This window comes from Liolophura sinensis, chromosome 3 (genome assembly GCF_032854445.1).
Source record: "Liolophura sinensis isolate JHLJ2023 chromosome 3, CUHK_Ljap_v2, whole genome shotgun sequence".
Classification (NCBI taxonomy): Eukaryota; Metazoa; Mollusca; class Polyplacophora; order Chitonida; family Chitonidae; genus Liolophura; species Liolophura sinensis.
In genome coordinates, this window is record NC_088297.1 from 23,635,926 (window position 1) to 23,663,168 (window position 27,243).

The 27,243-nt window shown below is 38.2% G+C and overlaps 1 protein-coding gene across 1 annotated transcript; it reads left to right on the top strand.

Annotated features, from left to right (window-relative positions):
- The first annotated feature begins 3,350 nt into the window (after positions 1-3,350).
- LOC135463628 (signal transducing adapter molecule 1-like) lies at positions 3,351-22,889 on the top strand. Its single transcript, XM_064740969.1, has 16 exons — positions 3,351-3,471; positions 5,855-5,939; positions 6,720-6,795; positions 7,914-8,012; positions 8,318-8,403; positions 8,705-8,774; positions 9,921-9,993; positions 11,176-11,312; positions 12,096-12,181; positions 15,053-15,147; positions 16,210-16,295; positions 17,253-17,343; positions 18,733-18,787; positions 19,274-19,448; positions 20,482-20,624; positions 21,432-22,889. The coding sequence occupies exons 1-16, from the start codon at positions 3,429-3,431 to the stop codon at positions 21,607-21,609; spliced, it is 1,578 nt and encodes a 525-aa protein (XP_064597039.1). The 5' UTR covers positions 3,351-3,428; the 3' UTR covers positions 21,610-22,889.
- Positions 22,890-27,243: the final 4,354 nt, after the last annotated feature.

Genomic DNA, 27,243 nt, shown 5'->3' on the forward strand with positions numbered 1-27,243 from the left:
GACCGTGCTGTATTGGCCTGCGTGTCTGGCTTTAATATCGAACCTAAAATTAACATGTCAGTGTACACATAGGCCTACATATAAACCATATTCAAATATTACTTATAATTCAGACCATTGTTCACATACTATTTTAATTAGTTTTGATTTCATTAGGACCATGTAATAATAAATTAAGATCCATTTTATACAGTATATGATTAGATTTATTTATTTATTTATTTATTTCATTGGTGTTTTACGCCGTACTCAAGAATATTTCGCTTGTACGAGTGAGTGAGTGCTTGGGGTTTAACGTCGTACTCAACAATTTTTCAATCATATGACGACGAAGGAATCATTAGGGTGCATGTACGTGTAATGTGCCTCCTTGTAGCAGGACGGATTTCCACCGCTCTTTTATTTAGTGCTGCTTCACGACGACTTACCCCAGGCAAGTAAACCGACCCGCCCGAGCCATTATACTGATACGGGTCAACCAGTCGTTGCACTATCCCCTTCACGCTGAACGCCAAGCGAGGAAGTTACTCGATCAGGTGACTCGATCAAGGACTGATCCTGGATCTACCGGTCCCGAAGCGGACGCTCTACCAACTGTGCTATCCGGGCCGGTCGCTTGCAGAGGGCGGCCAGCATTATGGTGGGTGGAAACCCACGACCATCCGTAGGTGGTATGCCAGACCTTCCCACGTACGGCTGGAGAGGAAGCCAGGATGAGCTGGACTTAAACTCACAGCATTGGTGAGAGGCTCCTGGGTAAATAATCTGGGTATATATATATATATATATATATATATATATATATATATATATATATATATATATATATATATATATAGTTGTTTTTCGTAAGAAATAAAAAGAAATAAAAAAATGCACCTACATGTATCATTTGATTACGAAAAACAACAGTTAAACTTTTTCTTTACATTAAATTTTAATACCTGGCCCCGGGATCATGAAGTGATCTTAGTCTTAAGTCAAAGTTTCAGTCATCAAACTTGGTATGTTCCTTTCAATTATTTCAGCTGGAATTTGTTTTAATTACAATGACTTACCCAGCATTTATGTTGTCAAGCAATATTTTAACCTTGTTACATAAGAAATAACAATTTTAAAGTGATTTGAAATTTGGACCTAAGTTTAAGATCGTCTCGTGATCCTGAGGCCCGGTAATCTATAAAGAAATTGTACATTACGCACAGGAGATTTTACAGACCATTCGAATCTATCGATCCTTAGTAGACGAGAGGCTGCGAGCCGTGCACGAGGAGAATACATGTAGGTTTGCTAAGGCCACAGCAGCCATTTTGGAAACCGAGCATTCTGCAGTCGAGACGTCAACAATGATACGTGTAGTTGTCAAAACAACTCTGTCTGGTATAGGGGAAGCACCTGAATGCAGGTGCTATTATCTGGGCACAGTTTCACGAAGCTCTCTTAACTTTACGAGATCGCAACTACCATGACGACTTAATGGATATACAATACTTGTAGTTAAGTGAATGTAACTTTAAGAGTGCTTCGTGAAGCCGGGCTCCGGTCCCACGTTCCCAGGAAGTTCATGGACCAATGACGGAAGGTATGCACGAAATAAAGGATTTGTTAAGAGATATAAAATATGACTCAAAAGTAAAAACAAAAACAAAAACCAAAAAAAAAAAAAAAAAAAAAACTAAAAAAACAAAAAAAACAAACAAAAACGTGAATTCAAACAAAACATAGCGTTGTCAAATTAATTAAACTATTTAAATTGCTAGCCAGCTATATCGCAAATTCAATCTGTGCAACATAAAAACAAATGCAAAACAAATTTTCACTGGACCGCCTATAATACAGAGCAAATTTGAAGATATAGAAATGTCTTTAGTTTTATCTTTTTAGTTTTTAGAAATAGCAGCACTCCTTGTGCTATGAACATGAAATAATGTGTACCAATTCAAGATTTATCCAGAACAAATTTAATACATCTACGGATAAGTGCCTCTGCTCACAGCATGGTAAAGCTTGTATAGCTAACAAGGAGCTGAGAGTTGTTCCCCCCTTAATCCGTAAGTTCTCTGAAGATTAGCTTTATTGCTTCACAGCATCCAGATGTACATCTCGTATAAATGCCGACTGTTCTAACGGTTTTATATATGTCAATCAAGTCTTATGGTGTCAACAATTTGAAACAAACACATATCATCCTCAATTTTCATAATCTGAGTATCAAACAGATGGAGTGCCTGGCAACCCGGCCCGGTTAATCAAGCAGGGAAGATCGTTATAAACTGTACGATAAGATTAGGTTTTTCAGGGAAATCTCCAGAGGAAATAATGTTCTTAGATGCTTAAACACATTTTGCACATCTCAAGTTTTTGTGGCAGAGTTGTTTTTCCTAAATTGTCTTTTTGGTGTATACAGCTGAAAAGGTGATATTGTGAAAGACATTAAAAGATGTTGTAAGATTTGGGCGGGAAGTTATACAAGATTAAATTCGTAGCTTTAAAGATAAAAAAAAACATAGCATACTAAGCTTTGGTTCTCATAGGTTTCCGCTGGCTGCATGAGCACATGCCGGGTGGCATCGGTGAGCTTGAAACACGTTCCACTCTCCTGGTCACCGCCTGTATGCAATGCCACGAGAACGCTCGAGTCCCCGGTCCACTGTTATATGCCGGGTCTATGAAGACGAGGTTTAAAGTTCTCATTCACCCAGGATGATCGCCAGTGGATGACGGTTGAGTGCATCGGAGCCAGCGGCTCGAGTGTTCTCGTGATATTGCGTACCTTCGGTGACCAGGAAAGTTGAACACGTTTCAACCACACCGGTTCCTACCGACGGTGGACCGTCGGCGATTGATCATCGCCATGTTCTCGTGCTGCCGACAGTGCTCCGAGTTTAGGAGTCGGGATTCCAAATTTAAAAAAGGTGTTCCGAGTTTAAAAGTTTATATGGCAACCATAGATTAACATCTTTGATGATATTTTTAATTGTGTACGTTTAAAGCGGTCGGTAAAAGAACCTACTCAGATAAAATTCTGAATATAATTTTGAATACTTCCTTACTTCGCATTATTTGTGAAAACCAAAGAAAATCTAGATCTAACTTGTATATGCAAAGTTATTTATTTGGTCAGACGCATTTATAAATAAACAAATATAGGTACTTAATCTATTTTATGAAGAAGTAATGATTTTCATGTAGTCTTTGTTGCGTACAGCTCACAAAGATTCGACAAAGTAAAGAAATGATGAATCACGGTGCAATAGTTCGAGAACTGATCTGTCAAAAGCACGTGCGTCCACCCGGAAGCAAAACATAGCGGATGACGTCAGCTGAGCACCCTGTCATGCGCAGTAGCTAAGATTAGGTGGACAATTTTATCGGTAGATACCGTCAGTGGATCTTAAAATTTACCTTATTCTAAATAACTGCTCAAAATGCCGTGGTTCAGCAGTTCTTCGCCGTTTGATGGAGACGTGGGTATGTATCGAAGACTAAAATTACATAGAGGGGCCTTGTTTCTCTGAAATATTGTTGCTTTGTTTTCCAGGATTCATGGGTCATTACAACAACAACTTCTTGTTGGCCTGTCACTTGTCAGTGTCAAGAAAACACTCGAGACGAGTCACTTTCGCAAGTCATATACCACCATATTTAAACACTAGAACCAACGGGTCTTATGCAGTGATCAGATCAGAGATCAGTCGGTATCTCTGTATCGGATTTCCACGAACACTGAACCAGTCTGTCCGCTTCGTGGGTACTGAGTCTTCGTTTTGACTTTTTTTTCTTCTCAAAACACAAAACTCCAATCAGCTTGACACGCCATTGTTGGTTGCTCAGTTCCGATGGCCTTTCCAGCATTGTTGTACCTCCATTGCTTACCCCATAAAGATGATGTCCTTGATTTTACAATATCTGTTACAAGTGTGTCTGAAAAGTTTGTAGGTGAGGAGTTTGGGGGTTGGTGGGGGAGGGGGTGGTGTCACCTAGTCCCAAGTGGCCATTTCAAAGTAAGTAGCTACAGGGGCAACCAATGGTAAACCATACATTGTTTCACGTCATGCCCGATAAATCCTTTCTAAACAATGTCTGTAGTCCAAAAGAGGTGTCATCTGTGCGCTCTTAACTCTCAGCGCACCTGCACACACAACATCCCAGGTATATTCCACTCAGTAATGGCACACATGGTCCACATAAACTGTCTTATAAGAATTGCCCACTTGAACAGTGCTCTACTTACCATGTACAGCATTGAACAGCTGGGTACTTAGTGTAGCAGGAAATTAGTTCTTCCAGATGTTTGGTACACATTAATGTTGAAAGTCAGCCGGCTTGCAGAGCTATCAAACACTGCCATTTTTAGAAGAAATTTTTGAACCACCAGCCTGTACCTTTCCCAAGGTTTGATTATGTGTTATGGTGTTCTTCAGTCTGAATTTTCGACTCAAAAATTTCAAAGACTAGATTATTGCTATAGGAGGGATCGTCAGTGTCAGTTTTGACATTTTTAGCACATGGTGAGTTGGGGTTAAATGTATACCAAACATTAGGGCGGATTCAAGTTGTAATCTTATATATAATTCTTTGTGAAGTTAATTATGAGTGCGGCAGAACTCTATCTACTAGGGATCAGCTAGCTTGAAATAACTGTTACTGTCATCAGCAGTGCTCATAAGATGAATGCACAGTGTATGTAATATGCAAAGTTAACAAAAAGAGTTATTTCCAAAGTTAATAAGCCCAAGGAATAGTTGAAGTTATACCAACAGAGCTTTCATATGGGCTGTCAAAGGGAAGGTAGAAATTAAAAAATTAACACTGGGTGAAACAGGGATCACATCTAACAGGTGGTAAACATTGAGGCATGATGCTTAAGGTACCCAAATTCTTCTTAAATTTTGGACAGATCTTAGTAGTGTTGAAAGTTGAATATTACATTTCTTTACCAGCCTTTTGGAAAAGTAAGGGTATGAGCATGTTTTTCAGTAGATGGTCTAGCCATGTGAGAAAAAAGGAAACTCATTATTCTTGCTAAAGGTACATATATATTGGCTAAAATGAGCAGACCAAGTGTCCCAAATTTTCGAAGAAATAGGGTATGTTGGTACAATAGATTACACTGTAATGAAGATACCATAATTTTTTGAAATAAACATTCCTTGCACAGTGTGTAGTTTTGGGACACATTTGCTTAGGTCATTTGCATCTGTATGTGTCAAAGCTACATGTATTTGTTTTTCCATTTTCCATTATGCAGTTCCAGCTTACATGTATTAATGCACTGCCTTAAACATAAGCATCATACATTGCAGCCACATGGAGCATTCCTCACTTCATTATGAAGACAAGACAATAAAATGAAGAATAAAGATGAAAGTTGGTATTCTGATTAACCTTTGATGAATTGCATGAGATCGAATAATTCCTGAATGGTGGATGGTTTACTCCAGAGAATGTTGTTGTAAAACTAAGTGAAATGTTCTACGGCAGTAAAGTCAAATGAAATTAGTATTACAGTAAGTGACCTATAATTTGATGTAATGCCTTATAAACTACTCACCTTGCTCTAAAAATGCATTAAGTTAGCTCATGGTGGCTTCATCTCCGGTTGTGCATTGTAACACCTGCCAGCAACCTGCAGGTGGTGGTAGGTCTCCCCTGGGCTCTGCCCAGTGTCCTCCCACCATAAAGTTGGCTGCTGTTGTACAAGTAAAATTCTCTTGAGTATGGCGTAAAACGCCAATCAAATAAATAAACTAAAAATGCAAGGCTAACTTGGTAAGAAAATTACCAATCAATAAATAAACAAAATCAGTTAAGTTGATCTTATAATTGGTTTTTAATTTGACATATGTTGTAGAGAAAGCCACAAATGAAATGAATACCCAGGAGGACTGGGCAGTGATAATGGAGGTGTGTGACAAGGTCACAAGGTCATCATCAGGGTAAGCTTCACATCACATCATGTAGGATGTACTGCATTTTATATGATAATATGTACCCTAATTCCTCTACCTTTTTGGCACATGAAAGCGCAGCTTTCAGTGCAATTCATGCAGATTTTTAATTTGCTTTTGGAGACAAAACTACATTGGTTGGATTGGCCAGTGTCAGGGTGTCATAAAAAGTATAATTTTGTCAGTCAACTCAGAATTACGTCTTCAGAATATCCGTGAATAAACACCTTGCAAATACATGTATGTGAAAAGGTTGAAGAATTACAGTATATGAAAGAATACCATTGAGAACTGATTCTCTGGTTCCTTCAAGATTTAATATGATAATGTTTACACAAGCCGTTTGTGTTTCAGTGCAGTGTGTTTTGTTGTTGTACATGTATTTTTGGTTTCTGTAAGATTTCTACATATGGATACCACACAAATTGGTTATACCGTGAGTATGAAAAGCAGTCCGGGTTATCTTGTCATTTTTTATCATTTAACCTTTATCTTAAAATGCAAAAGTTTTCAATTTGGAGAGAACAAATTGACAGCAGTTCACTGAAATAAGCTTGAAATGTTGTAGGTAACTGTCACCTTTTGTTTGGTACCTTGTATTATAAAATATATGTCACAGGTTTGCCCTGGATTATTTTAAGTGGAGAAATGAAAGATGTCATGTGATGTTGTAAGTTTTCAAATGTGAAATGAGGAAGTGGAGAAAGTGTATGTTAAAAGTTGCATTTAATATAGACAAATGTTGAACAGAGAGAGATTTTGTTGCAGTTCCAAAGACTGTCTGAGATCCATAGTGAAGAGAATGAACCATCGTGTCCCTCACGTCTCCATGCAGGCTCTGACGGTAAGGCGCCCCTCCATATAAGACCAGCTCCCTGTCAGGCAAATGCCCGAGGGTGTAATTGTCATCCAATCCTTCTGAAGTTCGATCTGTAGTTCAACTCCGGCTCATCCTGGCTTCCTTGGCAGTCTGCTAGTCATCTGTGGATGATTGTGGGTTTCCTCAATGAAATAGTCTTTAGTACAGTGTAAAGAACCAACCAAATAAATCAGTAAATGAATATATAAATCACAATGCAGGGCTTAAATGAAGGCTCCAAACAATCCGTGTATTACCATAGCTTATTTAGGAAAGTTACATGTACTTTTATTCATCAAACAGCAATCTGCCACAATTTATCTGCACAAGCCTTCCTACTTCACCATTGACAACATACAAAATCATGTACATATACTCTGTCATCGAATTTTGTTGTGTTAACATTCTTGCCATTTTGCCCGTAAAACAAAGCTTCATTTTGTGTGTTAAGAGTAGATACAAAGTACATTTTAATACATGTACTGTAGCCCATGGTGTTCCCACTTCCCTTCACTTTTTATCTTTCTTGCTCAGCTGAATGCTCGTTGGAAGAAAATGCTTTCTGTGTTGCTGACATGTGGCAGTTGTTGTGACAAGGGATTTGAATGAATGAATGATTGATTATGGCTTAACGCCACGTCAGCAATATCTCAGCCATATTGTGGCGAGACAAGGGATTTGAATGAGTGATTGATTATGGCTTAACGCCACATCGGCAATATCTCAGCCATATTGTGGTCAGACAAGGGATTTGAATACTGAGATCTATTGAAGGCTACTCAATATTTATACTTTCTCTGAGACTAACTACATGCACATGACTGGTTTGTGTGTTCCAATCAAACATCGCTACCAGTGTGCATGTGTCCATGCATTTGTTTGTATTTGTATGCAATGTATTTTACTTGTATTTACTATGTGCAGTAATGCTTACAAAAAATGATAATAAACAACTGATAATGAATAACAACAGATGAAATAAAAAAAGCCCCTCAAAATCTTGATTCTTATGAGATTCATTTGAGAGTTTCCATTTATCTTTTAATAATCACATAAATGCAGGGTATGAGGCTTTATTTAATAGCTTTTTGTGTTGGTTCCAGCTGTTGGATGCCTGTGTGAAGAATTGTGGCAGGAACTTCCACCTGGAGATTTGTTCTCGTGACTTTGTCGGGGAGTGCAGGAGTTTGATAGGACAGAAGGTCATTTTTTTTTCTTTTTTTGTTATCAAGGACTACATGACATCAAGAACATACAGAGGAAAATCCCTATTGACATGGAGTTATTTTATGTGCTGACTTGCTGTCTATTAGTAAAAGAGCACAAACTGTGGTTGTTTGCAATAAATAAGTAAATGAATATCATGAAAGGCAAAAGGGTCTCATATTTCCCCAAAGTCATATTCATGGTATTCAAAGAAATTAAAAAATGGTGTGTTTTTATATATTTGCATCTGTATATAATTTCAGCATCTTATTTATTTACCCTTACTTTTCCTATAAATCAGGCACACCCGAGGGTTGCACAGAAGTTGAAATTGCTGATAAAAAAGTGGGCAGAGATGTCAGAATTTAAAGATGACCCTGCACTCAAGTGAGTATCTGTGTCATGTCGGTTGATTGTGTTCTTTCATGAGTCAAAATCGTTCAGTCAAACTGTGTACAAATTTAACATTGTAACCAGATTTGCTGGAGGCACAGCATATTGGTGAATGTGGGCGTTAGCAATTTTCAGTATAGTGTTACTGTGTAACTGGGCAGAGGACAGTGGCTGTTCTTTGTCTGTGAATACGTTGGCATCAGGACAGTCTGACTGCACAGTATTGCGAACTTGACAGGAAACGAGAAAATTCAAATCAGCCGTGTTTAATTTGTTTTCTGTATTTTGTTTTCAGTTTGATCCCTTCGTTTTACAAAAGCCTCAAGGATGATGGTCAAGACTTTGCTGACTTAGATAGCACAACGGTAAGGTTCACTTGACATATTTACATGATCAGTCACCAGTTTGTATCACAATAAGATGATAAACTCTACTTATGGATGAACAGCTTCTGAATTTTATCTAGATGACATTTTGATGTTATCATACTTTTCACACTTTTTTTTCAAGTCAGTAGTTTGCGAAAACCAAAGTTATTATACTGTAATTCTTCAAACTTTTCACATGTTTGCAAGGTATTTATTCAGGCATAATCTGAAGGCATTATTTTGTGTTGACTTGTAAAATAATACTTTTTGTTAAGGCCAGAAACTGGTCAATCCAACCACTGCAGTTTTTGTCTCCTAAATCAACTTGAAAAGTTCATAAATTGCACTGAAAGTTGTCCTTTAATATTTGAAAAGGTTTAGGAATTAGGGTGAAGGAAGTTTCGGCTCTGGGCTATGTTTCACATTTTGTCTGATTGTGTGAGTTCTTTTGACCTTAGAAAGGTGATTTGAAGTTCAGTTTGTTTGGCAGGTAGGATGTCCTACTTAAAAATGTAATTTTCAGCACAAAGGATAATACTTTCTGACTTACTAAAAATCTGGGTCAGATTTTGTTTAGGTCATTTATGATACCCTATTTCCTCAACCTTTATCCATAAGAAAGAACAACTTTCGGTGCTATTTTTGCACATTTTTAATTTGCTTTTGGAGACAAAACAACATTGGTTGGGTTGGCCTATTTCAGCCCTTCACAAAAATGTTATCAGTCTGCACAGAATAATGCATTCAGAATATGCTGGAATAAACACTGAGCAAATATGCAAAATGGTTGAAGAATTACAGTATGCACCAGAATATTGAAGAAATTCAGAAATTATTAATAAATAAGTCATGTAGCCATGTTGTGTAGATTTTGATCAACGTTCAGCTTGCCCCTAAAAAAGGCATTATTGTGTAAATTTCGGGGTAAGAAGTATTTTTTTCCATTTCACGCTGAATTTTGTGGAATTTGTTGCATGAAGGTAAAAAATGAGTCTGTCTTGTATGTAGTGGATGTATAAAAAAAGCCTATTGAACGTTTTACCATTTTTTTCCATTGAAATTTAACAGTGTTTCTCTCTTTAAAAAGTTGAACATTTCTGGGTTACATTTCTTTATGCTTTATATTGTGTTTATTTGTCACAGCCAAAGACAGTTCAGGTCAGCACAGACCCTAATGTTGTTCAAAGTCAGCAAGAAGAAGATGATATTGCCAAAGGTAACTATGTCACACAGCTATTAAATAACTGCATGCAACATGCATTTCTAAAATTAGTGAGTGACCGTAACATTGTAACACTGTAACTGTAAGCTCAAGTCACAACTACACTTACGACTTAAGACACAGGTCTGCGATTGAAAAATTAGAGGTAATTGTCGTAAATCTTTTTTGATCATACGATTGTAATTGGTGGAGATCTTAGCAAATCTTGATGAATCTGAAGATATCACCATGGATAGCAAGGCACTCAGAGTGGTCACAGGCACAAAATCCAGGTGTGATCAGCTATAATCTACATAGTTCTGACCAACCTGAATGATGTTGTTGTATGAGCTATGTACGGGCTTTACAAACGATCTTCACAAACGGTCTTCATGAATGGTTTGCGTATTTTTGTCACAGTGCCTATGATTTCATACGACCATGTGACTACCATGGGTAAATAGGAGACTTGTGGTCGATAGGTCAGAAAAGGTGTGACAGCAACGATTTGTTAGGTTTCAGTCAGGGTATCATAAAGTTTATCAAAAAATGTTGATGAATCGCTGAGGTTGTAGGTCGTCTTAGTTCTTTTGTGACTGGAGCTTTATTAGGGCCACCAGCTTTTGTGAATACAGGTGTATTTCTGTTTCACCAGCTCCCCTATAGTTATCAACAGGATGTCCTTAAACTGACAGGTGTTATAGGACACACTTTTAAAAGATTGAAACTCCTGAAAAGTTGATAATATTAGCACATCAACAGTGAGCAGTTTTTGCTTATTTTAGATCTTGAATACAGTAATTCATACAGTAATTCTTCAACCTTTTGGCATGTTTGCAAGGTAGTTATTCAAGCTTATGCTGAGGGCATTATTCTGTGTTGGCTGATAAAATTATACTTTTTCTTAAGCCCTGAAACTGGCCAAACCAATGTAATTTTGTTTCCAAAATCACAGTAAAAATGTGAATTAAGCACTCTGAAAATTGCTCTTTTATATGTGAAAAGGTTGAGGAATTAGGGGGATTTCCCTTCGGTCCTGTCTGCCTGCCCGTCCCCTTTACGTAAGCCTGATTACCTCTGATAAATGCCCTAGCTGATGGACTATAATGGTAGTATTATCACTCTGTAAGACCATCAAGGTTGTCGTCACATTTCTGTTATCCTCTCTGTTGATCCATGTGATGCCTCGTTTTTCAGCAATTGCCCTGTCACTAAAGGAGGCTGAGAAGTCACAGCCAGCCAAGGTGACTAGCCTGTACCCCACTGCAGGTATGACCTCCTACCCTACCTACAGTACCCCGCTCACTGCCCCCAAGCAGAAGGAGGTCCGCAAGGTAGGTCATGGGTGGACAAGGGTGGAGACAGTGAAACTCTTAAGGTCATTCAGCGACCCAGATTATCAAACTGTGTCCAGGACTAACAACTTAAAATTTTTATTTTAAGGTCAGAAGGAATCTTTTTTGTCTGTGCCAGAGGAGGGTATTAAAATAAAACTGAAAAACGATGTAATTTGTTGGAAATGTAGACTGTCCCAATAATGGCTCCTGATAAAGACGCATTTATCTGAATGAAAATCCTCAAAAAATGGGAAAATCATATATATTCATATTGTGGAATTTTTAAGTTGGCAATGCATTGTGGGTTTGAAGTGGGATAATAGCCACCATGTTTATTTTTAAGCAAACTGTAAACGAATGTGGCGTACAACTTATTTTTGGTTGAATACGTTGCATACAGTATATACAAGCTGTTGTGTTTTTTTATTGCTCCAGCTAGTTTTTCTCTGAAGTGTGGATTGACTTAAGTTTAAGCAGTGCGATGCAGAAAGAATTAATGCCGGTAGGAAATGATAGTCATGAAGCAAACTTTCATGTGTGTGCTGCAATGACTGGACAAGGAGCATCCTGAACTTTACTTCCTAGACTGGACTGTGGTTAGACGGATCTGGTAATCAGCATCATGTGAACCCACTACTTGATCTCCGTTGATGCATATTGTGTGTAGATGATGGCATCTGTGCGCTACTGAGTTGTTATAAATGTAGCTAAATGTTACATATTATTATGTGTACCTCTGTTAGACCTTGTCATAATCAAACACTATACCTCTGTTTGCAGGTACGAGCGTTGTATGATTTCGAGGCGGCGGAGGATAATGAGCTTACTTTCAAGGCTGGAGAATTAATTAGTGTTTTAGATGACAGGTAAGATAACTGCTTTCTTTATGAAAGCGAAGAAAGCCTGAAATACATTGAAAACCCTATCCAATTTTCTGCAGTTTATCCATTTCTTTGATCAAAATATAAAGTACAGGCGAACATTTGAATTGTACAGTTTTAGGTCTGAGCATATCGTGCAGTTATCTTTTAATATTTTTTCATAATCTCTTATTAAATAAAGCCTGTGGGTAGTCAGCTAGGGTATTCCAAGTAAAAACCTGTTTTGTAATTTATCCGGTATTCGTAGGACCATGAAAGAATGAGTAGGGCGTTGTGGTTGACATGGTGAGATCGAGTAGTAAAGTGTTTGCTTGAGGGTGATGTGAATAGTGAAATATTTGATTAAGGATGTTTGTGAGTAGTGAAGTATTTGATTATGTTGCCAGCTGTGAAGTATTTGATTGATTATGTTGTGAGTTGTGAAGTGTTTGATTGATTATGTTGTGAGTTGTGAAGTGTTTGATTGATTATGTTGCGAGTTGTGAAGTATTTGATGATTGTGTTGCGAGTTGTGAAGTACTTGATTGGGGATGTTGTGAGTTGTGAAGTACTTGATTGAGGATGTTATGAGTTGTGAAGTACTTGATTGAGGATGTTGTGAGTTGTGAAGTACTTGATTGAGGATGTTGTGAGTTGTGAAGTACTTGATTGAGGATGTTATGAGTTGTGAAGTGTTTGATTGATTATGTTGGGAGTTGTGAAGTGTTTGATTGATTATGTTGCGAGTTGTGAAGTACTTAATTGAGATGTTATGAGTTGTGAAGTACTTGATTGAGGATGTTGTGAGTTGTGAAGTACTTGATTGAGGATGTTATGAGTTGTGAAGTATTTGATGATTATATTGCGAGTTGTGAAGTACTTGATTGAGGATGTTGTGAGTTGTGAAGTACTTGATTGAGGATGTTATGAGTTGTGAAGTACTTGATTGAGGATGGTGTGAGTTGTGAAGTACTTGATAGAGGATGTTATGAGTTGTGAAGTGTTTGATTATGTTGTGAGTTGTGAAGTGTTTGATTGATTATGTTGTGAGTTGTGAAGTGTTTGGTTGATTATGTTGCGAGTTGTGAAGTATTTGATTGAGGATGTTGTGAGTTGTGAAGTACTTGATTGATTTGAGTTGTGAAGTACTTGATTGATTATGTTGCGAGTTGTGAAGTACTTAATTGAGATGTTATGAGTTGTGAAGTACTTGATTGAGGATGTTGTGAGTTGTGAAGTACTTGATTGAGGATGTTGCGAGTTGTGAAGTACTTGATTGAGGATGTTATGAGTTGTGAAATATTTGATGATTATGTTGCGAGTTGTGAAGTACTTGATTGAGGATATTGTGAGTTGTGAATCACTTGATTGAGGATGTTGTGAGTTCTGAAGTACTTGATTGAGGATGTTATGAGTTGTGAAGTATTTGATGATTATGTTGCGAGTTGTGAAGTACTTGATTGATTATGTTGTGAGTGGTGAAGTACTTGATTGAGGATGTTGTGAGTTGTGAAGTATTTGATTGAGGATGTTGTGAGTTGTGAAGTACTTGATTGATTTGAGTTGTGAAGTACTTGATTGATTATGTTGCGAGTTGTGAAGTACTTAATTGAGATGTTATGAGTTGTGAAGTACTTGATTGAGGATGTTGTGAGTTGTGAAGTACTTGATTGAGGATGTTATGAGTTGTGAAGTATTTGATGATTATGTTGCGAGTTGTGAAGTACTTGATTGAGGATGTTGTGAGTTGTGAAGTACTTGATTGAGGATGTTATGAGTTGTGAAGTACTTGATTGAGGATGGTGTGAGTTGTGAAGTACTTGATAGAGGATGTTATGAGTTGTGAAGTGTTTGATTATGTTGTGAGTTGTGAAGTGTTTGATTGATTATGTTGTGAGTTGTGAAGTGTTTGGTTGATTATGTTGCTAGTTGTGAAGTATTTGATTGAGGATGTTGTGAGTTGTGAAGTACTTGATTGATTTGAGTTGTGAAGTACTTGATTGATTATGTTGCGAGTTGTGAAGTACTTAATTGAGATGTTATGAGTTGTGAAGTACTTGATTGAGGATGTTGTGAGTTGTGAAGTACTTGATTGAGGATGTTGCGAGTTGTGAAGTACTTGATTGAGGATGTTATGAGTTGTGAAGTATTTGATGATTATGTTGCGAGTTGTGAAGTACTTGATTGAGGATGTTGTGAGTTGTGAAGTACTTGATTGAGGATGTTGTGAGTTCTGAAGTACTTGATTGAGGATGTTATGAGTTGTGAAGTATTTGATGATTATGTTGCGAGTTGTGAAGTACTTGATTGAGGATGTTGTGAGTGGTGAAGTACTTGATTGAGGATGTTGTGAGTTGTGAAGTACTTGATTGAGGATGGTGTGAGTTGTGAAGTACTTGATAGAGGATGTTATGAGTTGTGAAGTGTTTGATTATGTTATGAGTTGTGAAGTGTTTGATTGATTATGTTGCGAGTTGTGAAGTATTTGATGATTATGTTATGAGTTGTGAAGTATTTGAGTTGTGAAGTATTTGATGATTATGTTATGAGTTGTGAAGTATTTGATGATTATGTTGCGAGTTGTGAAGTACTTGATTGAGGATGTTGCGAGTTGTGAAGTATTTGATTGAGGATGTTGTGAGTTGTGAAGTACTTGTTTGATTATGTTGTGAGTTGTGAAGTGTTTGATTGAGGATGTTGTGAGTTGTGAAGTGTTTGATTGATTATGTTGTGAGTTGTGAAGTGTTTGATTGAGGATGTTGTGAGTTGTGAAGTGTTTGATTGATTATGTTGTGAGTTGTGAAGTACTTGATTGAGGATGTTATGAGTTGTGAAGTATTTTATTGAGATATATTTGTTTGTGACGTTTTGTTTCAGTGATGCCAACTGGTGGAAGGGATATAACCACAGAGGAGAGGGACTGTTCCCAGCAAACTTTGTCACAGCTGACCTCAGTGTCGAGCCAGAAGAGAGTGAGACAGACCTTCGTGTTAAACTTAACCTATAAAACATTACTCGTACTCGAATATGATTTTAAATATATGGTGTTGCTAAAAGCATTGAAGGCAAAGGAAACCCAAATATGAAGTATACATAAGATGAAAGACTTAAATCACTGGCTTGTTTTCTGTTGAATTTTTTTACCCAGTAAATTCCCGTTGGAACTTTGGATTCAACATTGGCTTTTTCTGACCATGTTGGATTTGGGACAAGTGACATCACATTATGTGTGTGAACACTTTCACCAAATGGACCTTGAAACAAACGATTTCAAGCAAAAAATATTTATTTGATATCACTGATACCCTCTGTGTCGCTGCAGACCATCATTGAATCTGATGTTTTAAAACCAGTTTACCCCATTTGAAAACTTATACAAAAAGAAAGCTGTTAAAATGGACTGTGTTTAATGGTCAGTCATCTGATACTTACTTCACGTTAGAGTTTCCTTTGCCTTTTTAATTGAAAGACAGCACCTGACTAATGTTTATATCCACTGAAAGACTACCATTCAAAGTATCTTAAACCGGCATGAAATATTTTTTTAGATTTATTTCAACCCAGTAAAACTTTGGTGAAACTTTGTCTTGTCTCAGCTTCAACGTGTCTCTATTATTGACAGCATGGTGACAACACGTTTACTTTAGCTCCCTAATGTTGAAAGGTATTTCCTGTATATATTTCCTGCACGGCCGGGGTATTCCTGGTTCACTCCTTTCCTTTGGGACGCAAGTTAAAGACATACTTTGTAATGGTACTTGTTGACTTAGCCTATGATTGCTTTGCGAAGCAAAGCCCAGTTGACTATGGTGATTTCTGAGATTGACCCATGTAACCTCTTCTACAGCACACTAAAGCCTTCAGCGAATTTCAATGGAAATTCACTTACTGTAGTAGCGAGGAGATATTATTGTCTCCCTGGAACAGTTTGTCTGTGGCATTGGTCTTGCTGACGGAATTCTGTGGCTGTTGTTTGTTGTTGTCTAAAGTATGGTTCAGGATGATTTGATTAAAAACTATTGTCTCTGTTCTAGGCAAATCAGAGAAGAAAGTTCAGTTTAGTGAAGAGGTGGAGGTGAAGACAGTAGAGCCTGTAGCAGAGGAACTGGAGATTGACGAGGTAAGGGGGGAGAACTCTACAATAACATATGTTAGTCATGGGTCCAGTTCTTTGGAATTAGTTAGAGTTCAGGCTTGATATTAGAATAGACTGAAATGGATAGTTAGGCTGTATTAGGTTGAGAGTGATATAAAGATTTAAGCCTGATTTAAATTTTGTTATATTGCTGTACATACAGACTTTATGCACTTGTTCAGAAGCAGATGAAAAATTAGGAATTTTTCACTTGTATGATGGAGATCAGGTTTGTGGATAGAGGGATCCTGTGTGCCCGGAGTAAACCACTGACCTTTGGCAGGTATCTGACAAACCTCCAGATTTGTAGATGAAGACAAAGCAGCAAGAGTTGGATTCAAATACATCATAACTGCTGCTTGGTTAGAACGTCTGCCTTGAAGTCGGGAGACATGGATCAAACCTGGGCAGGTCATACCAAAGACCTTATAAAAAACAGTACTTTCTTTCAGGCTCTGCCTGGTTTCCTCCCACCATAATACTGGCCACCGTCATATCAGTGAAATATTCTTGAATACAGCGTAAAAGACCAATCACATTAATAAGTAAATGTTGCTGCCTCTCTTGCACTGAGAGTTTAGAGCAAGGACACATGACTGGTTGGCCTGGTGTCAGTATAATGTGACTGGGTAGGGTGTCATGTCTGGTGTCTTCAGCCTGATGGCGGCAGCATTTTGGCGGCATGGCCTGGCCACAAGAACACACAGTATATGTACACACACCTAATGAGTACTCGTTGTCATATGAATGAAAAATTGTAAAGTACATGTCCGACGTAAAATGGCACCCCAAGGATACATGTATACAAACACTTCATTGGTGAAGAATTTGACATTTTCATTGAGCTAGCGCTGTAGCCATCTCAGCTTGTGAAACCCCTGCTGCAGTGCAAACGTGTGAATAATGAAAGACTTTGATAGGATTGCATATGTTTATTTTCAGGGGAAAATAGAGGAGTGTTTGCAGATGATCCAAAATGCGGATCCCACAGGAGAAACTCAACCGGATACCCCGGAATTAATCCATCTAGAAGGTAAGACCTAGAACAGCTGCATGCTGTTAGATAGACTCTACTGCCTCCGTGACATTGGCAAACCTGACACTCTCATGCAAGGATTTCCTCTGAATAGTCACAGGCATTTTGCTGGTCAAATCAGAAAGCATGTACAGCTTATCCATTGAAATTAATGCTCTATGTTTTTGTTTCTTTCATTGTTGATTTCTCTCTCTGTGCAGCATGCTGTGAAGAAAAATGGACTTAAAGAATTCTATGTGATTGTCTTACTTCATTTCAAAACTTGAGAGATACATTGTACGTGTCAGATTTGTTTACAGTTTACATGTACACATTTCGGCAGAAGTGTTGTTATGCCTAAGGGGTAAGGAATGCCCAAATCCATCTAATTGACTGATTATCTTATTAAATAGATCAAGTGTACTTTATTTCACCTTAACCTTTGTTGTATAAAAATGCGCTTTCAGAAAGACATAAATTGGCCTTACAACGATACTTTCTGTCTCAATACTTTTTCCTAGTTTAAAATATCTTCACAAAACTCTGTGTGGCTGTATAAGGTGGATAAATGTGTCACCTGTGACAAAAAGTCCTACATGTGTGTGGTCCTACAAGGTGGATAAATGTGTCACCTGTGACAAAAAGTCCTACATGTGTGTGGTCCTACAAGGTGGATAAATGTGTCACCTGTGACAAAAAGTCCTACATGTGTGTGGTCCTACAAGGTGGATAAATGTGCCACTTGTGACATAGACTCCTACATGTGTGGTCCTACAAGGTGGATAAATGTGTCACATGTGACATAAACTCCTACATGTGTGGTCCTACAAGGTGGATAAATGTGTCACTTATGACAAAAACTCCTACATGTGTGTGGTCCTACAAGGTGGATAAATGTGCCACTTGTGACATAAACTCCTACATGTGTGTGGTCCTACAAGGTGGATAAATGTGTCACATGTGACATAAACTCCTACATGTGTGTGGTCCTACAATGTGGATAAATGTGTCACATGTGACAAAAACTCCTACATGTGTGTGGTCCTACAAGGTGGATAAATGTGTCACATGTGACAAAAACTCCTACATGTGTGGTCCTACAAGGTGGATAAATGTGTCACATGTGACATAAACTCCTACATGTGTGGTCCTACAAGGTGGATAAATGTGTCACTTATGACAAAAACTCCTACATGTGTGGTCCTACAAGGTGGATAAATGTGTCACATGTGACAAAAACTCCTACATGTGTGTGGTCCTACAAGGTGGATAAATGTGTCACATGTGACAAAAACTCCTACATGTGTGTGGTCCTACAATGTGGATAAATGTGTCACTTGTGACAAAAACTAAATCTGAGGTGGAATAGGTGACTGTCCTGCTGATTGTTTGATGTGTTTGTTACAGAGCAATGTAAAGGGATGGGACCTCTGATTGACATGGAACTTGAACAGGTGGACAGGTAAGTTGTAACCAATGTCGCCGGACATGATTGTCTTCCTATTGCTAATACCAGCTCATGCTGGCTTCTTCTTGTGGTCCATTAAGGCTTTATTACTATATGTATCATGTTATATTAAGGTCAATCAGGAACATTTTGTGGTCAAGTGGTTATCGTTCCAGCCCAGCACAAAGTTGATCAGGTCCAGCTCATGCTGGTTTCCTCTCTGGTCATACGTTGGAGGGTCTGACAGTATAAACCTGCAGGTGGTCTTGGGTTTTCCCAGGGGTCTGCCCCTGTTTTCTCCCATCACAACGCTTGCTGTGATCATATGAGTAAAATATTTATGACTAAATACACGCAAAACATGACTTTGTAAAACAGGCACCTGATAACTGAATAAATCTGAAAGGAAATAATTCTTCGTACGTGTAGGCTGTCAAATCAAGCAATACACATAAATCAGCTGTTTTGGTGAGGTAGAGGGAATCTTGTTTTTCACTGTAGGAAGCACAACTCATTGATGGAGTTGAACGCAAAGGTGGTAGACGCGTTACAGATGTACCACAGTTTGATGAAGGAGATACCCGGGTACATGGGCAAACCTTCAAATCAATATCCTGCACCCTCACTTCAACAACAACAACAACATCATCATCTCCCACAACAACAATATCCACAGGTAAGTGCAGCAGAATGACCCAGGAGCCTCTCACCAGTGAGATAGATTAATGACCATATATTATAAGCCTCTGGTGTGTGGGAATCCGTGTTAAGAGTGGTATCTCAAAATGTACTTCATGCATGGAAACAGGTTGGGCATTCATGTAGAGTACCAGAACGAAACCCAGTGGGGATGGTCCATCTCTGATACCCTAGATTTGTGGTCATTTCTGTAAATTGTAACATTCTGGACTTCATGTCTTTTTTTTTTTTTGGATTAGGATCCAAGTTAAGGTAAAGCTTAAGTACTTCATGTATTGAGCTAAAGTTATGCTTAGATGCCCCTGTCAAGTTTTTATTGATCAATGTATGTTTTTGAGGGACAAATGACAAAGCTCAAGAAATTTTCCTGGGGCCCCGCACATGAAGGAATCATAAGCCTAAGTTGATTGTAAATCACTAAGATCTCGATAGTATAGCCCTGGATTACAATTGACGCCATCTTGCATGAAGGGATTATAATCTATGAGAGTTGTAACTTACAATCAGAAATTACCATCGGGTTGACACTGTTGTAAACATTTTCAATTGCTGAAAAATTAACATTAAGTGCAACTACTTGCGTATTACGTAGGTGGGCTATTAGTTATGTTGGACTCAGTTTGCAAAAATGCGTAATATCTTGGTTGTCTCAAAAAGATGTTACGAGCATGTTGCTGTTAACTGGTGAATTATTATGATTTAGAACTTTTAAAAATAAAGGAAAGAAAACTTGGTACATTGTCCGTTTTCACAGGCCACCTTTATTTAGCCTATGATCACAATTGTGACCTCAAAAATTTACAATCTCATTACAATTCCTTTGTGAAAGCGACGCAGCTTGTTTTTACAATCAAGTGCAAACTCAATGGTAGGGTCTATAGTCGATTGTGGCTACAATCCCTTTGTGCCGGTCGGCTGTGAGCATTTCCGCTGGTTGCGCCCAGTATATAAGGATTTCATTTATACAGCGCGCTGCATTATATATGGCCTGTTTGGTTATCTTCCCTCAGCCTATTTATAACGGCCAGGCACAATATATGCCCCAAGGAGGTTTACACCAAGGGCAGACAACTCTCCCACAGGGCATGGTGCAACAACAACAACCACAGGGACAACACATGGCTCAACCCAGTCAACAACAACATTATAATAGGTAAGTTTATCAAGCACTGTTAACTAGAGTAAATGACCTCCACTCATCACCCGTGTCTGTGTTGGACATTTTGCCTGATTTTGAGTGTTCAGTTGTAATGTAATGTGATTTCCTGTTGGAAAGTTATGGTTTTCAGCACCAAAAGTAACTTGTTTGACATTTGGCCTTCAAAAATGCCTTTTGGGACAAATTTTTTGGTCATCTACCCTACCCTATTTCTTCTCAATTTTGGGACACCTGGTCTGCTCATTTTAGCCAATATATATGTCATTGTAGTAGCAATATTGAGTTTCTTTTTTCTCACATAGACCGTTTAATGAACAACATATTCATACCTTTACTTTCCAAAAGGCTGATAAAGAAATGTAATATTGTAGTTAACAGTGCTAATATCTGTCCCAAAATGAGGAGAATTAGTGTAATCTGCTTTTTAGCTCCAGACAATATCGCAGCTCTTTATTCTCTAAATACACCCTGTGGCTCCATTCTTAAGAACAATGTGGATTTGGGATATGTTATATGTCTGCTTAGATTACTAAGACATGTTAATTTTCTCCTTGCTTAATTGTTCTGCCTGGTACAACTCTCATTCATAACATTGGACCACTAAGGCATTACAGTTAAGTAATAACGAAGCACATGCATGTAGAATATTGAGACTTAAGTAAGAAATACATGTGCTCACCTGAACGACTGTGGTTGGTGAGATCAAATTTACATCAGACTAATTTTTTTAATGTCATTTGTGTCGTTTAAATTTCCTGTTAAATGTCATGATAAATTTCTTGTTAAATCTGTCTATTGCAGTGCCCCCGCATCAATATCTGTGTCGAGTTATGGTCCACAAGTTTCCACCTACAACCCGCAAGGCGAGCCTTCTCAGAGTGCAATGCAGCCATCAATGAATATGCAGACAATGTATGCGACGCACCAGATGTCTGCGCCTCCTCAGATGTACCAGGCGCAGCAGCAGCCGTTGTTATAGATGGGCCTGCCACGCTTAATCCACGCCGTGTCCGTTGTCCCAGGACTTAACCTGTACATACATTACCTAGGTTTTAATATCTCTCCGTGTTCGTGGGGGTTTGCTTTCCAGTAGTCGCTTGATGGACTGTGGAGATGTGGGCGTCTCTGATAGGACCCATCATGCAGTTCCCAATCAGCGGTGTCCAGATACTCAAGGGAGACTACTCATGATGTCAGGGGAGATAATCATTATTGACCTGCGAGCAGAGGCCTCAAATTACGCATTATTAAGTGTGTAGCATTTGGACATCTTTTGGTTGTTCCCTAGGATTTCAAATTTAAATGTGAAGAGCCTTATTAATCCACAAATGATGGTGAGATTGGGATAAAGTCTTATAAAAAGTCTCCGGAAGTTGACGCTATTTTTCTCCTTATTTCATTCATGTGATAAAGAGAGGTTAAATTCACTTATAAATGGAACTGTCATGTTATTAATATTTGATTATGAAGGAAGTGAACTACTGTAAGCCTTCAACCTTTTCACAGGTTTGCAAGGTGCTTATTCAAGCATATTCTGAAGGCATTATCCTGTGTAGATTGATAAAATTATTCTTTTTTTGAAGCCCTGAAATTGGCCAGTCCAACCAATGTAGTTTTGTCACCAAAAACAAATTCTAAATGTGCATAAATTGCACTGAAAGTTGCTCTTTAATATTGGGAAAAGGTTGAGGAATTAAAGTATGCATGTAAGAAGGAAAATGAACTTATTAGTGATGCCACCGAGCAAATGCCATGACAAGTTCAGAATATTAGCCACCTTTTTTTTCTCTGGAATGCATGTGAAGACCTCAGAGTGAACAGTTCTCTGTTCATGAAGCAATTAAGTGTAGCAGTGATTTTATCTCAATCTCATGATCACGTGGAAAAAAAATCTAGACCAAATTTGCATGTATATACCAAAACTCACAAATTGTGCTAGTTACAGTAAACAAGCAGCTTTTTCAATTTGGCCTAAGATATACAAAATAAAGCACACCATTGACTGTTTTGAATGCCATACACCAGCGTGGTCGGTGGACGGCTGATCGAGTCTGATTGTAGATACTGGTTAGTAGTGTTTTTGTTTGTAAATGTTGCTCTAAGTAGTCATGGCATAATTTATACTAAAAACGTCAGTTTGGTGACATGGCTACCCCACCTCGCATCAGCGCCCTGCTCATTACAAATTAGCAAAACTAGTCTTGAATCATTCACACCTGTAGGTGCGTGTATATAGAATGTATATATATATATATATATATAAATACATATGTGAATCTGAGTGCAGGTTAATACAAGAGTATCATCAATCTTTATAAATATTCGTCGGCGAGAGTGTTTCAGGTGTTACTGTACATCGTTTAAGTAATTTTTTGTGATTTGAACTGTACATGTAGCTTGAGTTCTCAACTTGGTTTGCGATATTATTGCTTTCTCCCAGGATCTGAGGCTCTTTATAGTGAATTTATCGCAGTTAAGCAGGTGATACGATACCTATTTTAACTTTTGTTCTTATTAGTACCGTAAATATCATAACCCAGGATTTCATAATTTTGCATGCAGGGACAGCTTTCACTGAAGCTTATGTATCTGTTTTACTTTCCATTTTTATCTGCTAATTTTTTAAACTTTAGTTCAAGGGATTGTTAGATTGTTGCCGTGTGGTTTGGATGCTTCCTGTAGTATTATGTTCTAGATAATGGTTAAAGAAATTACACTGGAGAATGCAAATTTTTGGCTTGTGCAATTCAGACTAAACTTTCTGTATATGTAGTGTTTCGGTTGTAGGATTTAGGTTTAGCAGTTTCCAAAAATCTCCACCTCAGTATCTTGTGATTTTCTGCTTTTTTTTTCTTCTCATTTTGCAATGATGAAGTTCTTTAACAGTTCTATTTGGACCTCGACTACACAAATTTGATGTCATTTCGGCTACCCATACCTGAGCACTGTTTTGTGTGGATTATTCTTGTTCTCAAGTGTTCAGAAATCCTCCAGCTTTTGTGCCCCATCTTTAATCTTGTCTTCATGTATTTAAGTGTGTTCATCATTGATATATATATAAATATATATATATATATATATATATATATATATATATACCATCATAACTTTGCAGGTAAAGACACAAGTCAATATGTCCAGAACATTCTGGAGAAAACGCTTTAGGTTTGTGCTCAAAGCTTACCCTAAGTGACCATAAATTTCGTTCATGACTAACTTGCCCACTTTTCCCAATTCTGAGAGTTCTGTTGATTTTAGAAAGATGTTTTCTTGAAACATGCGATGATATTCTGCTTGAAAATTGTAAGTTTCAGCACCAAAAATAATATGTTGTGACATTTGTTTGCTTCAAAAAATGCAATTTTGTGAGTGAAATTTTAGGTCATATAGGGTAATTTACAGGGCCGTTTTGTGCATGTCTTCAGATTTACATCACTTCGTCTACATGTACATATTAACAGTGACTTTCTGATATTTCGAATTGTTGTGACAAAATATGTAACAACACAAGGCGAAATGTGTGCTTGGATATTTTAACAAGTATTTCTACATGTACAGAGTAAATCATAGGGATCATAGGGCTGAGTTTTGTTGCCCGGACATTCATTGCTGCAACAGTGGCACATTTGGTAATGATTTGTTTATCTCTGATGTGAGTTTTGTTGCCAGGACATTCGTTGCTACGACAGTGGCACATTTGGTAATGATTTGTTTATCTCTGATGTGAGTTTTGCCAGGACATTCGTTGCTATGACAGTGGCACATTTGGTAATGATTTGTTTATCTCTGATGTGACAAAAACTATTTTTAGGCACTGGAGTATCCTTGGCTAAACCCGCATTACTATGTACCGTAGCCTACATCAGAGGAAATGCCGTGAGACATCGTATCAAACTAAAAACTTTGAACTGTGTGTACCATGTGATAGCATTTATTGTGTATTTATGACATGTACCTGTACAACACTTTCATATGCAAGAGTGTGTTGTGCTGTATAATCCTTTCTTGTATTATTCACACCTGTATTTTGTTTCCTTGTGTGTGTATATATATCAGCACGAGGTGAGAGACAGATTGTTGATAGATTAGGTGTAGTCTAGGTGTTAGGTGTAATCACAAGTTCCTGGTTTTGTATTATTTTTCGAGAGTTCGATGTATATTTCTGAACATGGACATAGTACACATTCGCAATGTAATGCATGTATATGGACATAATTATTGTATGTAATAAAATGTATATACTAATACATCCTCATGAACCAAACCACTTTCTAGGTAATTCCAAACTGTGTACACTGTGTTTTCTGTTTGTTCGTACATGACCAAAGGCATTCAGAATCGACCTCCAGTGGTGTGGCGACAACTGTCCAAGGGACTGGACAAACACGGAGGATGATTCCGTATACCTGTGGTATTGTCAATGGTTCAGGATTCTTCTTGTGAACCTGTTCAAAATGCTATTATTAAAGCCAGCCTGCAATGTTTTCAGTCCTAGCTGGGGCTCATTTTAACAAAATTGCATAAATCTTTTCTTGCATACAGGTATGGCATTTTGTCTGGGCTGTAGCACCAAAAGGTGACCTGATCTACAAGCAAAGTTTGTACAAAACATTGATTTACAAAGTTTTGTGAGAGGAAGCCCTGACGTTGAGTACTCAGTATTGTACAGTACTGTGGTCTCTCTTTTGCATAGGTCTTCATTGATTCACTGTAAATAAAGTGGTCTTACGAGTCAGATTTCGTTGTTCGTTATTGTCCATCATCAAAGGAGATTCTTTTATATTTTTGTGTTTCCCTTAAATACTGAACCCCAAGGCACTGTTTCACGAAACTTTCAAGTTCAGTAAATTGTTCACTGTTTAGCCGGCTTGTCTAAGTCCCACGTGGAAAATTTAAAAAAAAAAATTTAAATGGAAGACGATTTAAGCATGGTAATATGTTGCTCAAAAACATTGGTGAAAACTGGCCCAAGTAAAACATTCAGTGGTGCACTGAATAACCTACAAATAACAAGGTTCCAAAAGCACCGTCTAATGGCAGTTTAATTGGTCTTTCTATCTGAACAACTTGAGCTTTCTGGGAATGGACATGTTGGAGGGGGTATTCAGGGACAAGCTATTCACTGGTCTCCATTACATGTATATTTTTTTACTACATTGTCGTAACATTCATGATATTCCTCAAAGCATCCTGCCATACTAGTATCTTTGGTGCCTTTTTGTCATCAAAGTTAGAGCAGGAGTGCTTTCAACTTTGGTCAGTTTCACAGGTGGAGGAAACCATGATACCCAAGACAAACCCCTGGAACCAGCATGAGCTAGAACTCACAGCAACCCCACGGGTGGGAGGCTCCTGCATCACTGTGCTGGACTGGCGTGCTAACCCCCCTAGGCCACTAAGGCCCCTTTCTAGTATTTACCCTAATTCCTCGGCCTTTTCCGCATATGAAAGAACAACTTTCAGTGCAATTTATGTACATTTACAATTAGGAGACAGAACATTAAACTACAGCAGCTGGACTGGCCAATTCGGCAATTCCAATGTGTGCAAACAAGCGAAAATGTTGAAGAATTACAGTACATGTATATATTTCATAGGTGGAACACTGGAAGTACATTATACGGGAGTTTCAAAGGTCAGGGTTTAACCTTGTGTGTCTTGACAACTTGGCTATGCTTTGCTTTAACACTGAGCTGTAGCGGAGCTCACTTGACCTCTTCTCCCTCATGTTCTGACAGTAGTATAAATAACACACTCGCAAGGGTCCTTGCTTGAGAAATGAAAAAAGACACTGTGTTTCAATATGAGCGATAAAAATTTGCTTTTATTCAGCAGGTATGTCAGTTAACTTGTTCCTGCTTGATAAGAGTTTAGTCAGTACCACAGGTGCCTATAGGTACCATACAGGGTAGACAAGCCTGGCTGTAGACAGGTGGTTTAGTGGAAATTCTTGAGCCATTCACTGCATGAGGTGTCTTTCATCCTGCACCTGGTGAAGGGTGCATCCAACAATTCCAGCACAGTGCGGACATCTGCACCAGCAGGACTGTTCACCCTCCATTCCTTTCTGATTCTGAGGATCTACCATCAGTTACCAGGCACAAAAAAGACGGAAGTTCAGTTGATGTAAAATGTCCCCCTGCCTTGGTGGATTACGCACAAAATATGGGTGGAGTGGTCAGAGGTGATCGGTTAGTAGCACTCTACAACAGTTGTCGTAAATCAGTGAAGTGGTGGAAAAGAATTTTGTTTTATCTCTTAGAAGTGTCGTTTCTTGATGCTTACGTGATAGAATCTGTTGTTAGATTGAACGGCATGCAGAAGAGGCCTTACTTAGCTTTCAAAATGGACATAGCAAAATGTTTGATAGGTGGCCGCCCATATAGAAATAAGAAGGGGAGGCCTTCGATCGGAGACCCAATTGCTGACCAGAGACTTCAAAATGTTGGAAGACATTTGCCTTTGTATTCACTGGCCAGACGGGACTGTAGAGTGTGTAATGAAAAGATTATTAGAAGTGGTAGTGCCTGTATGAGTGGGGAGGCTTCACGAGTGGAAAATGGCAGGTCATATGACACTGATAGACATAGGTCCCATTTCTTCTGTGACACAT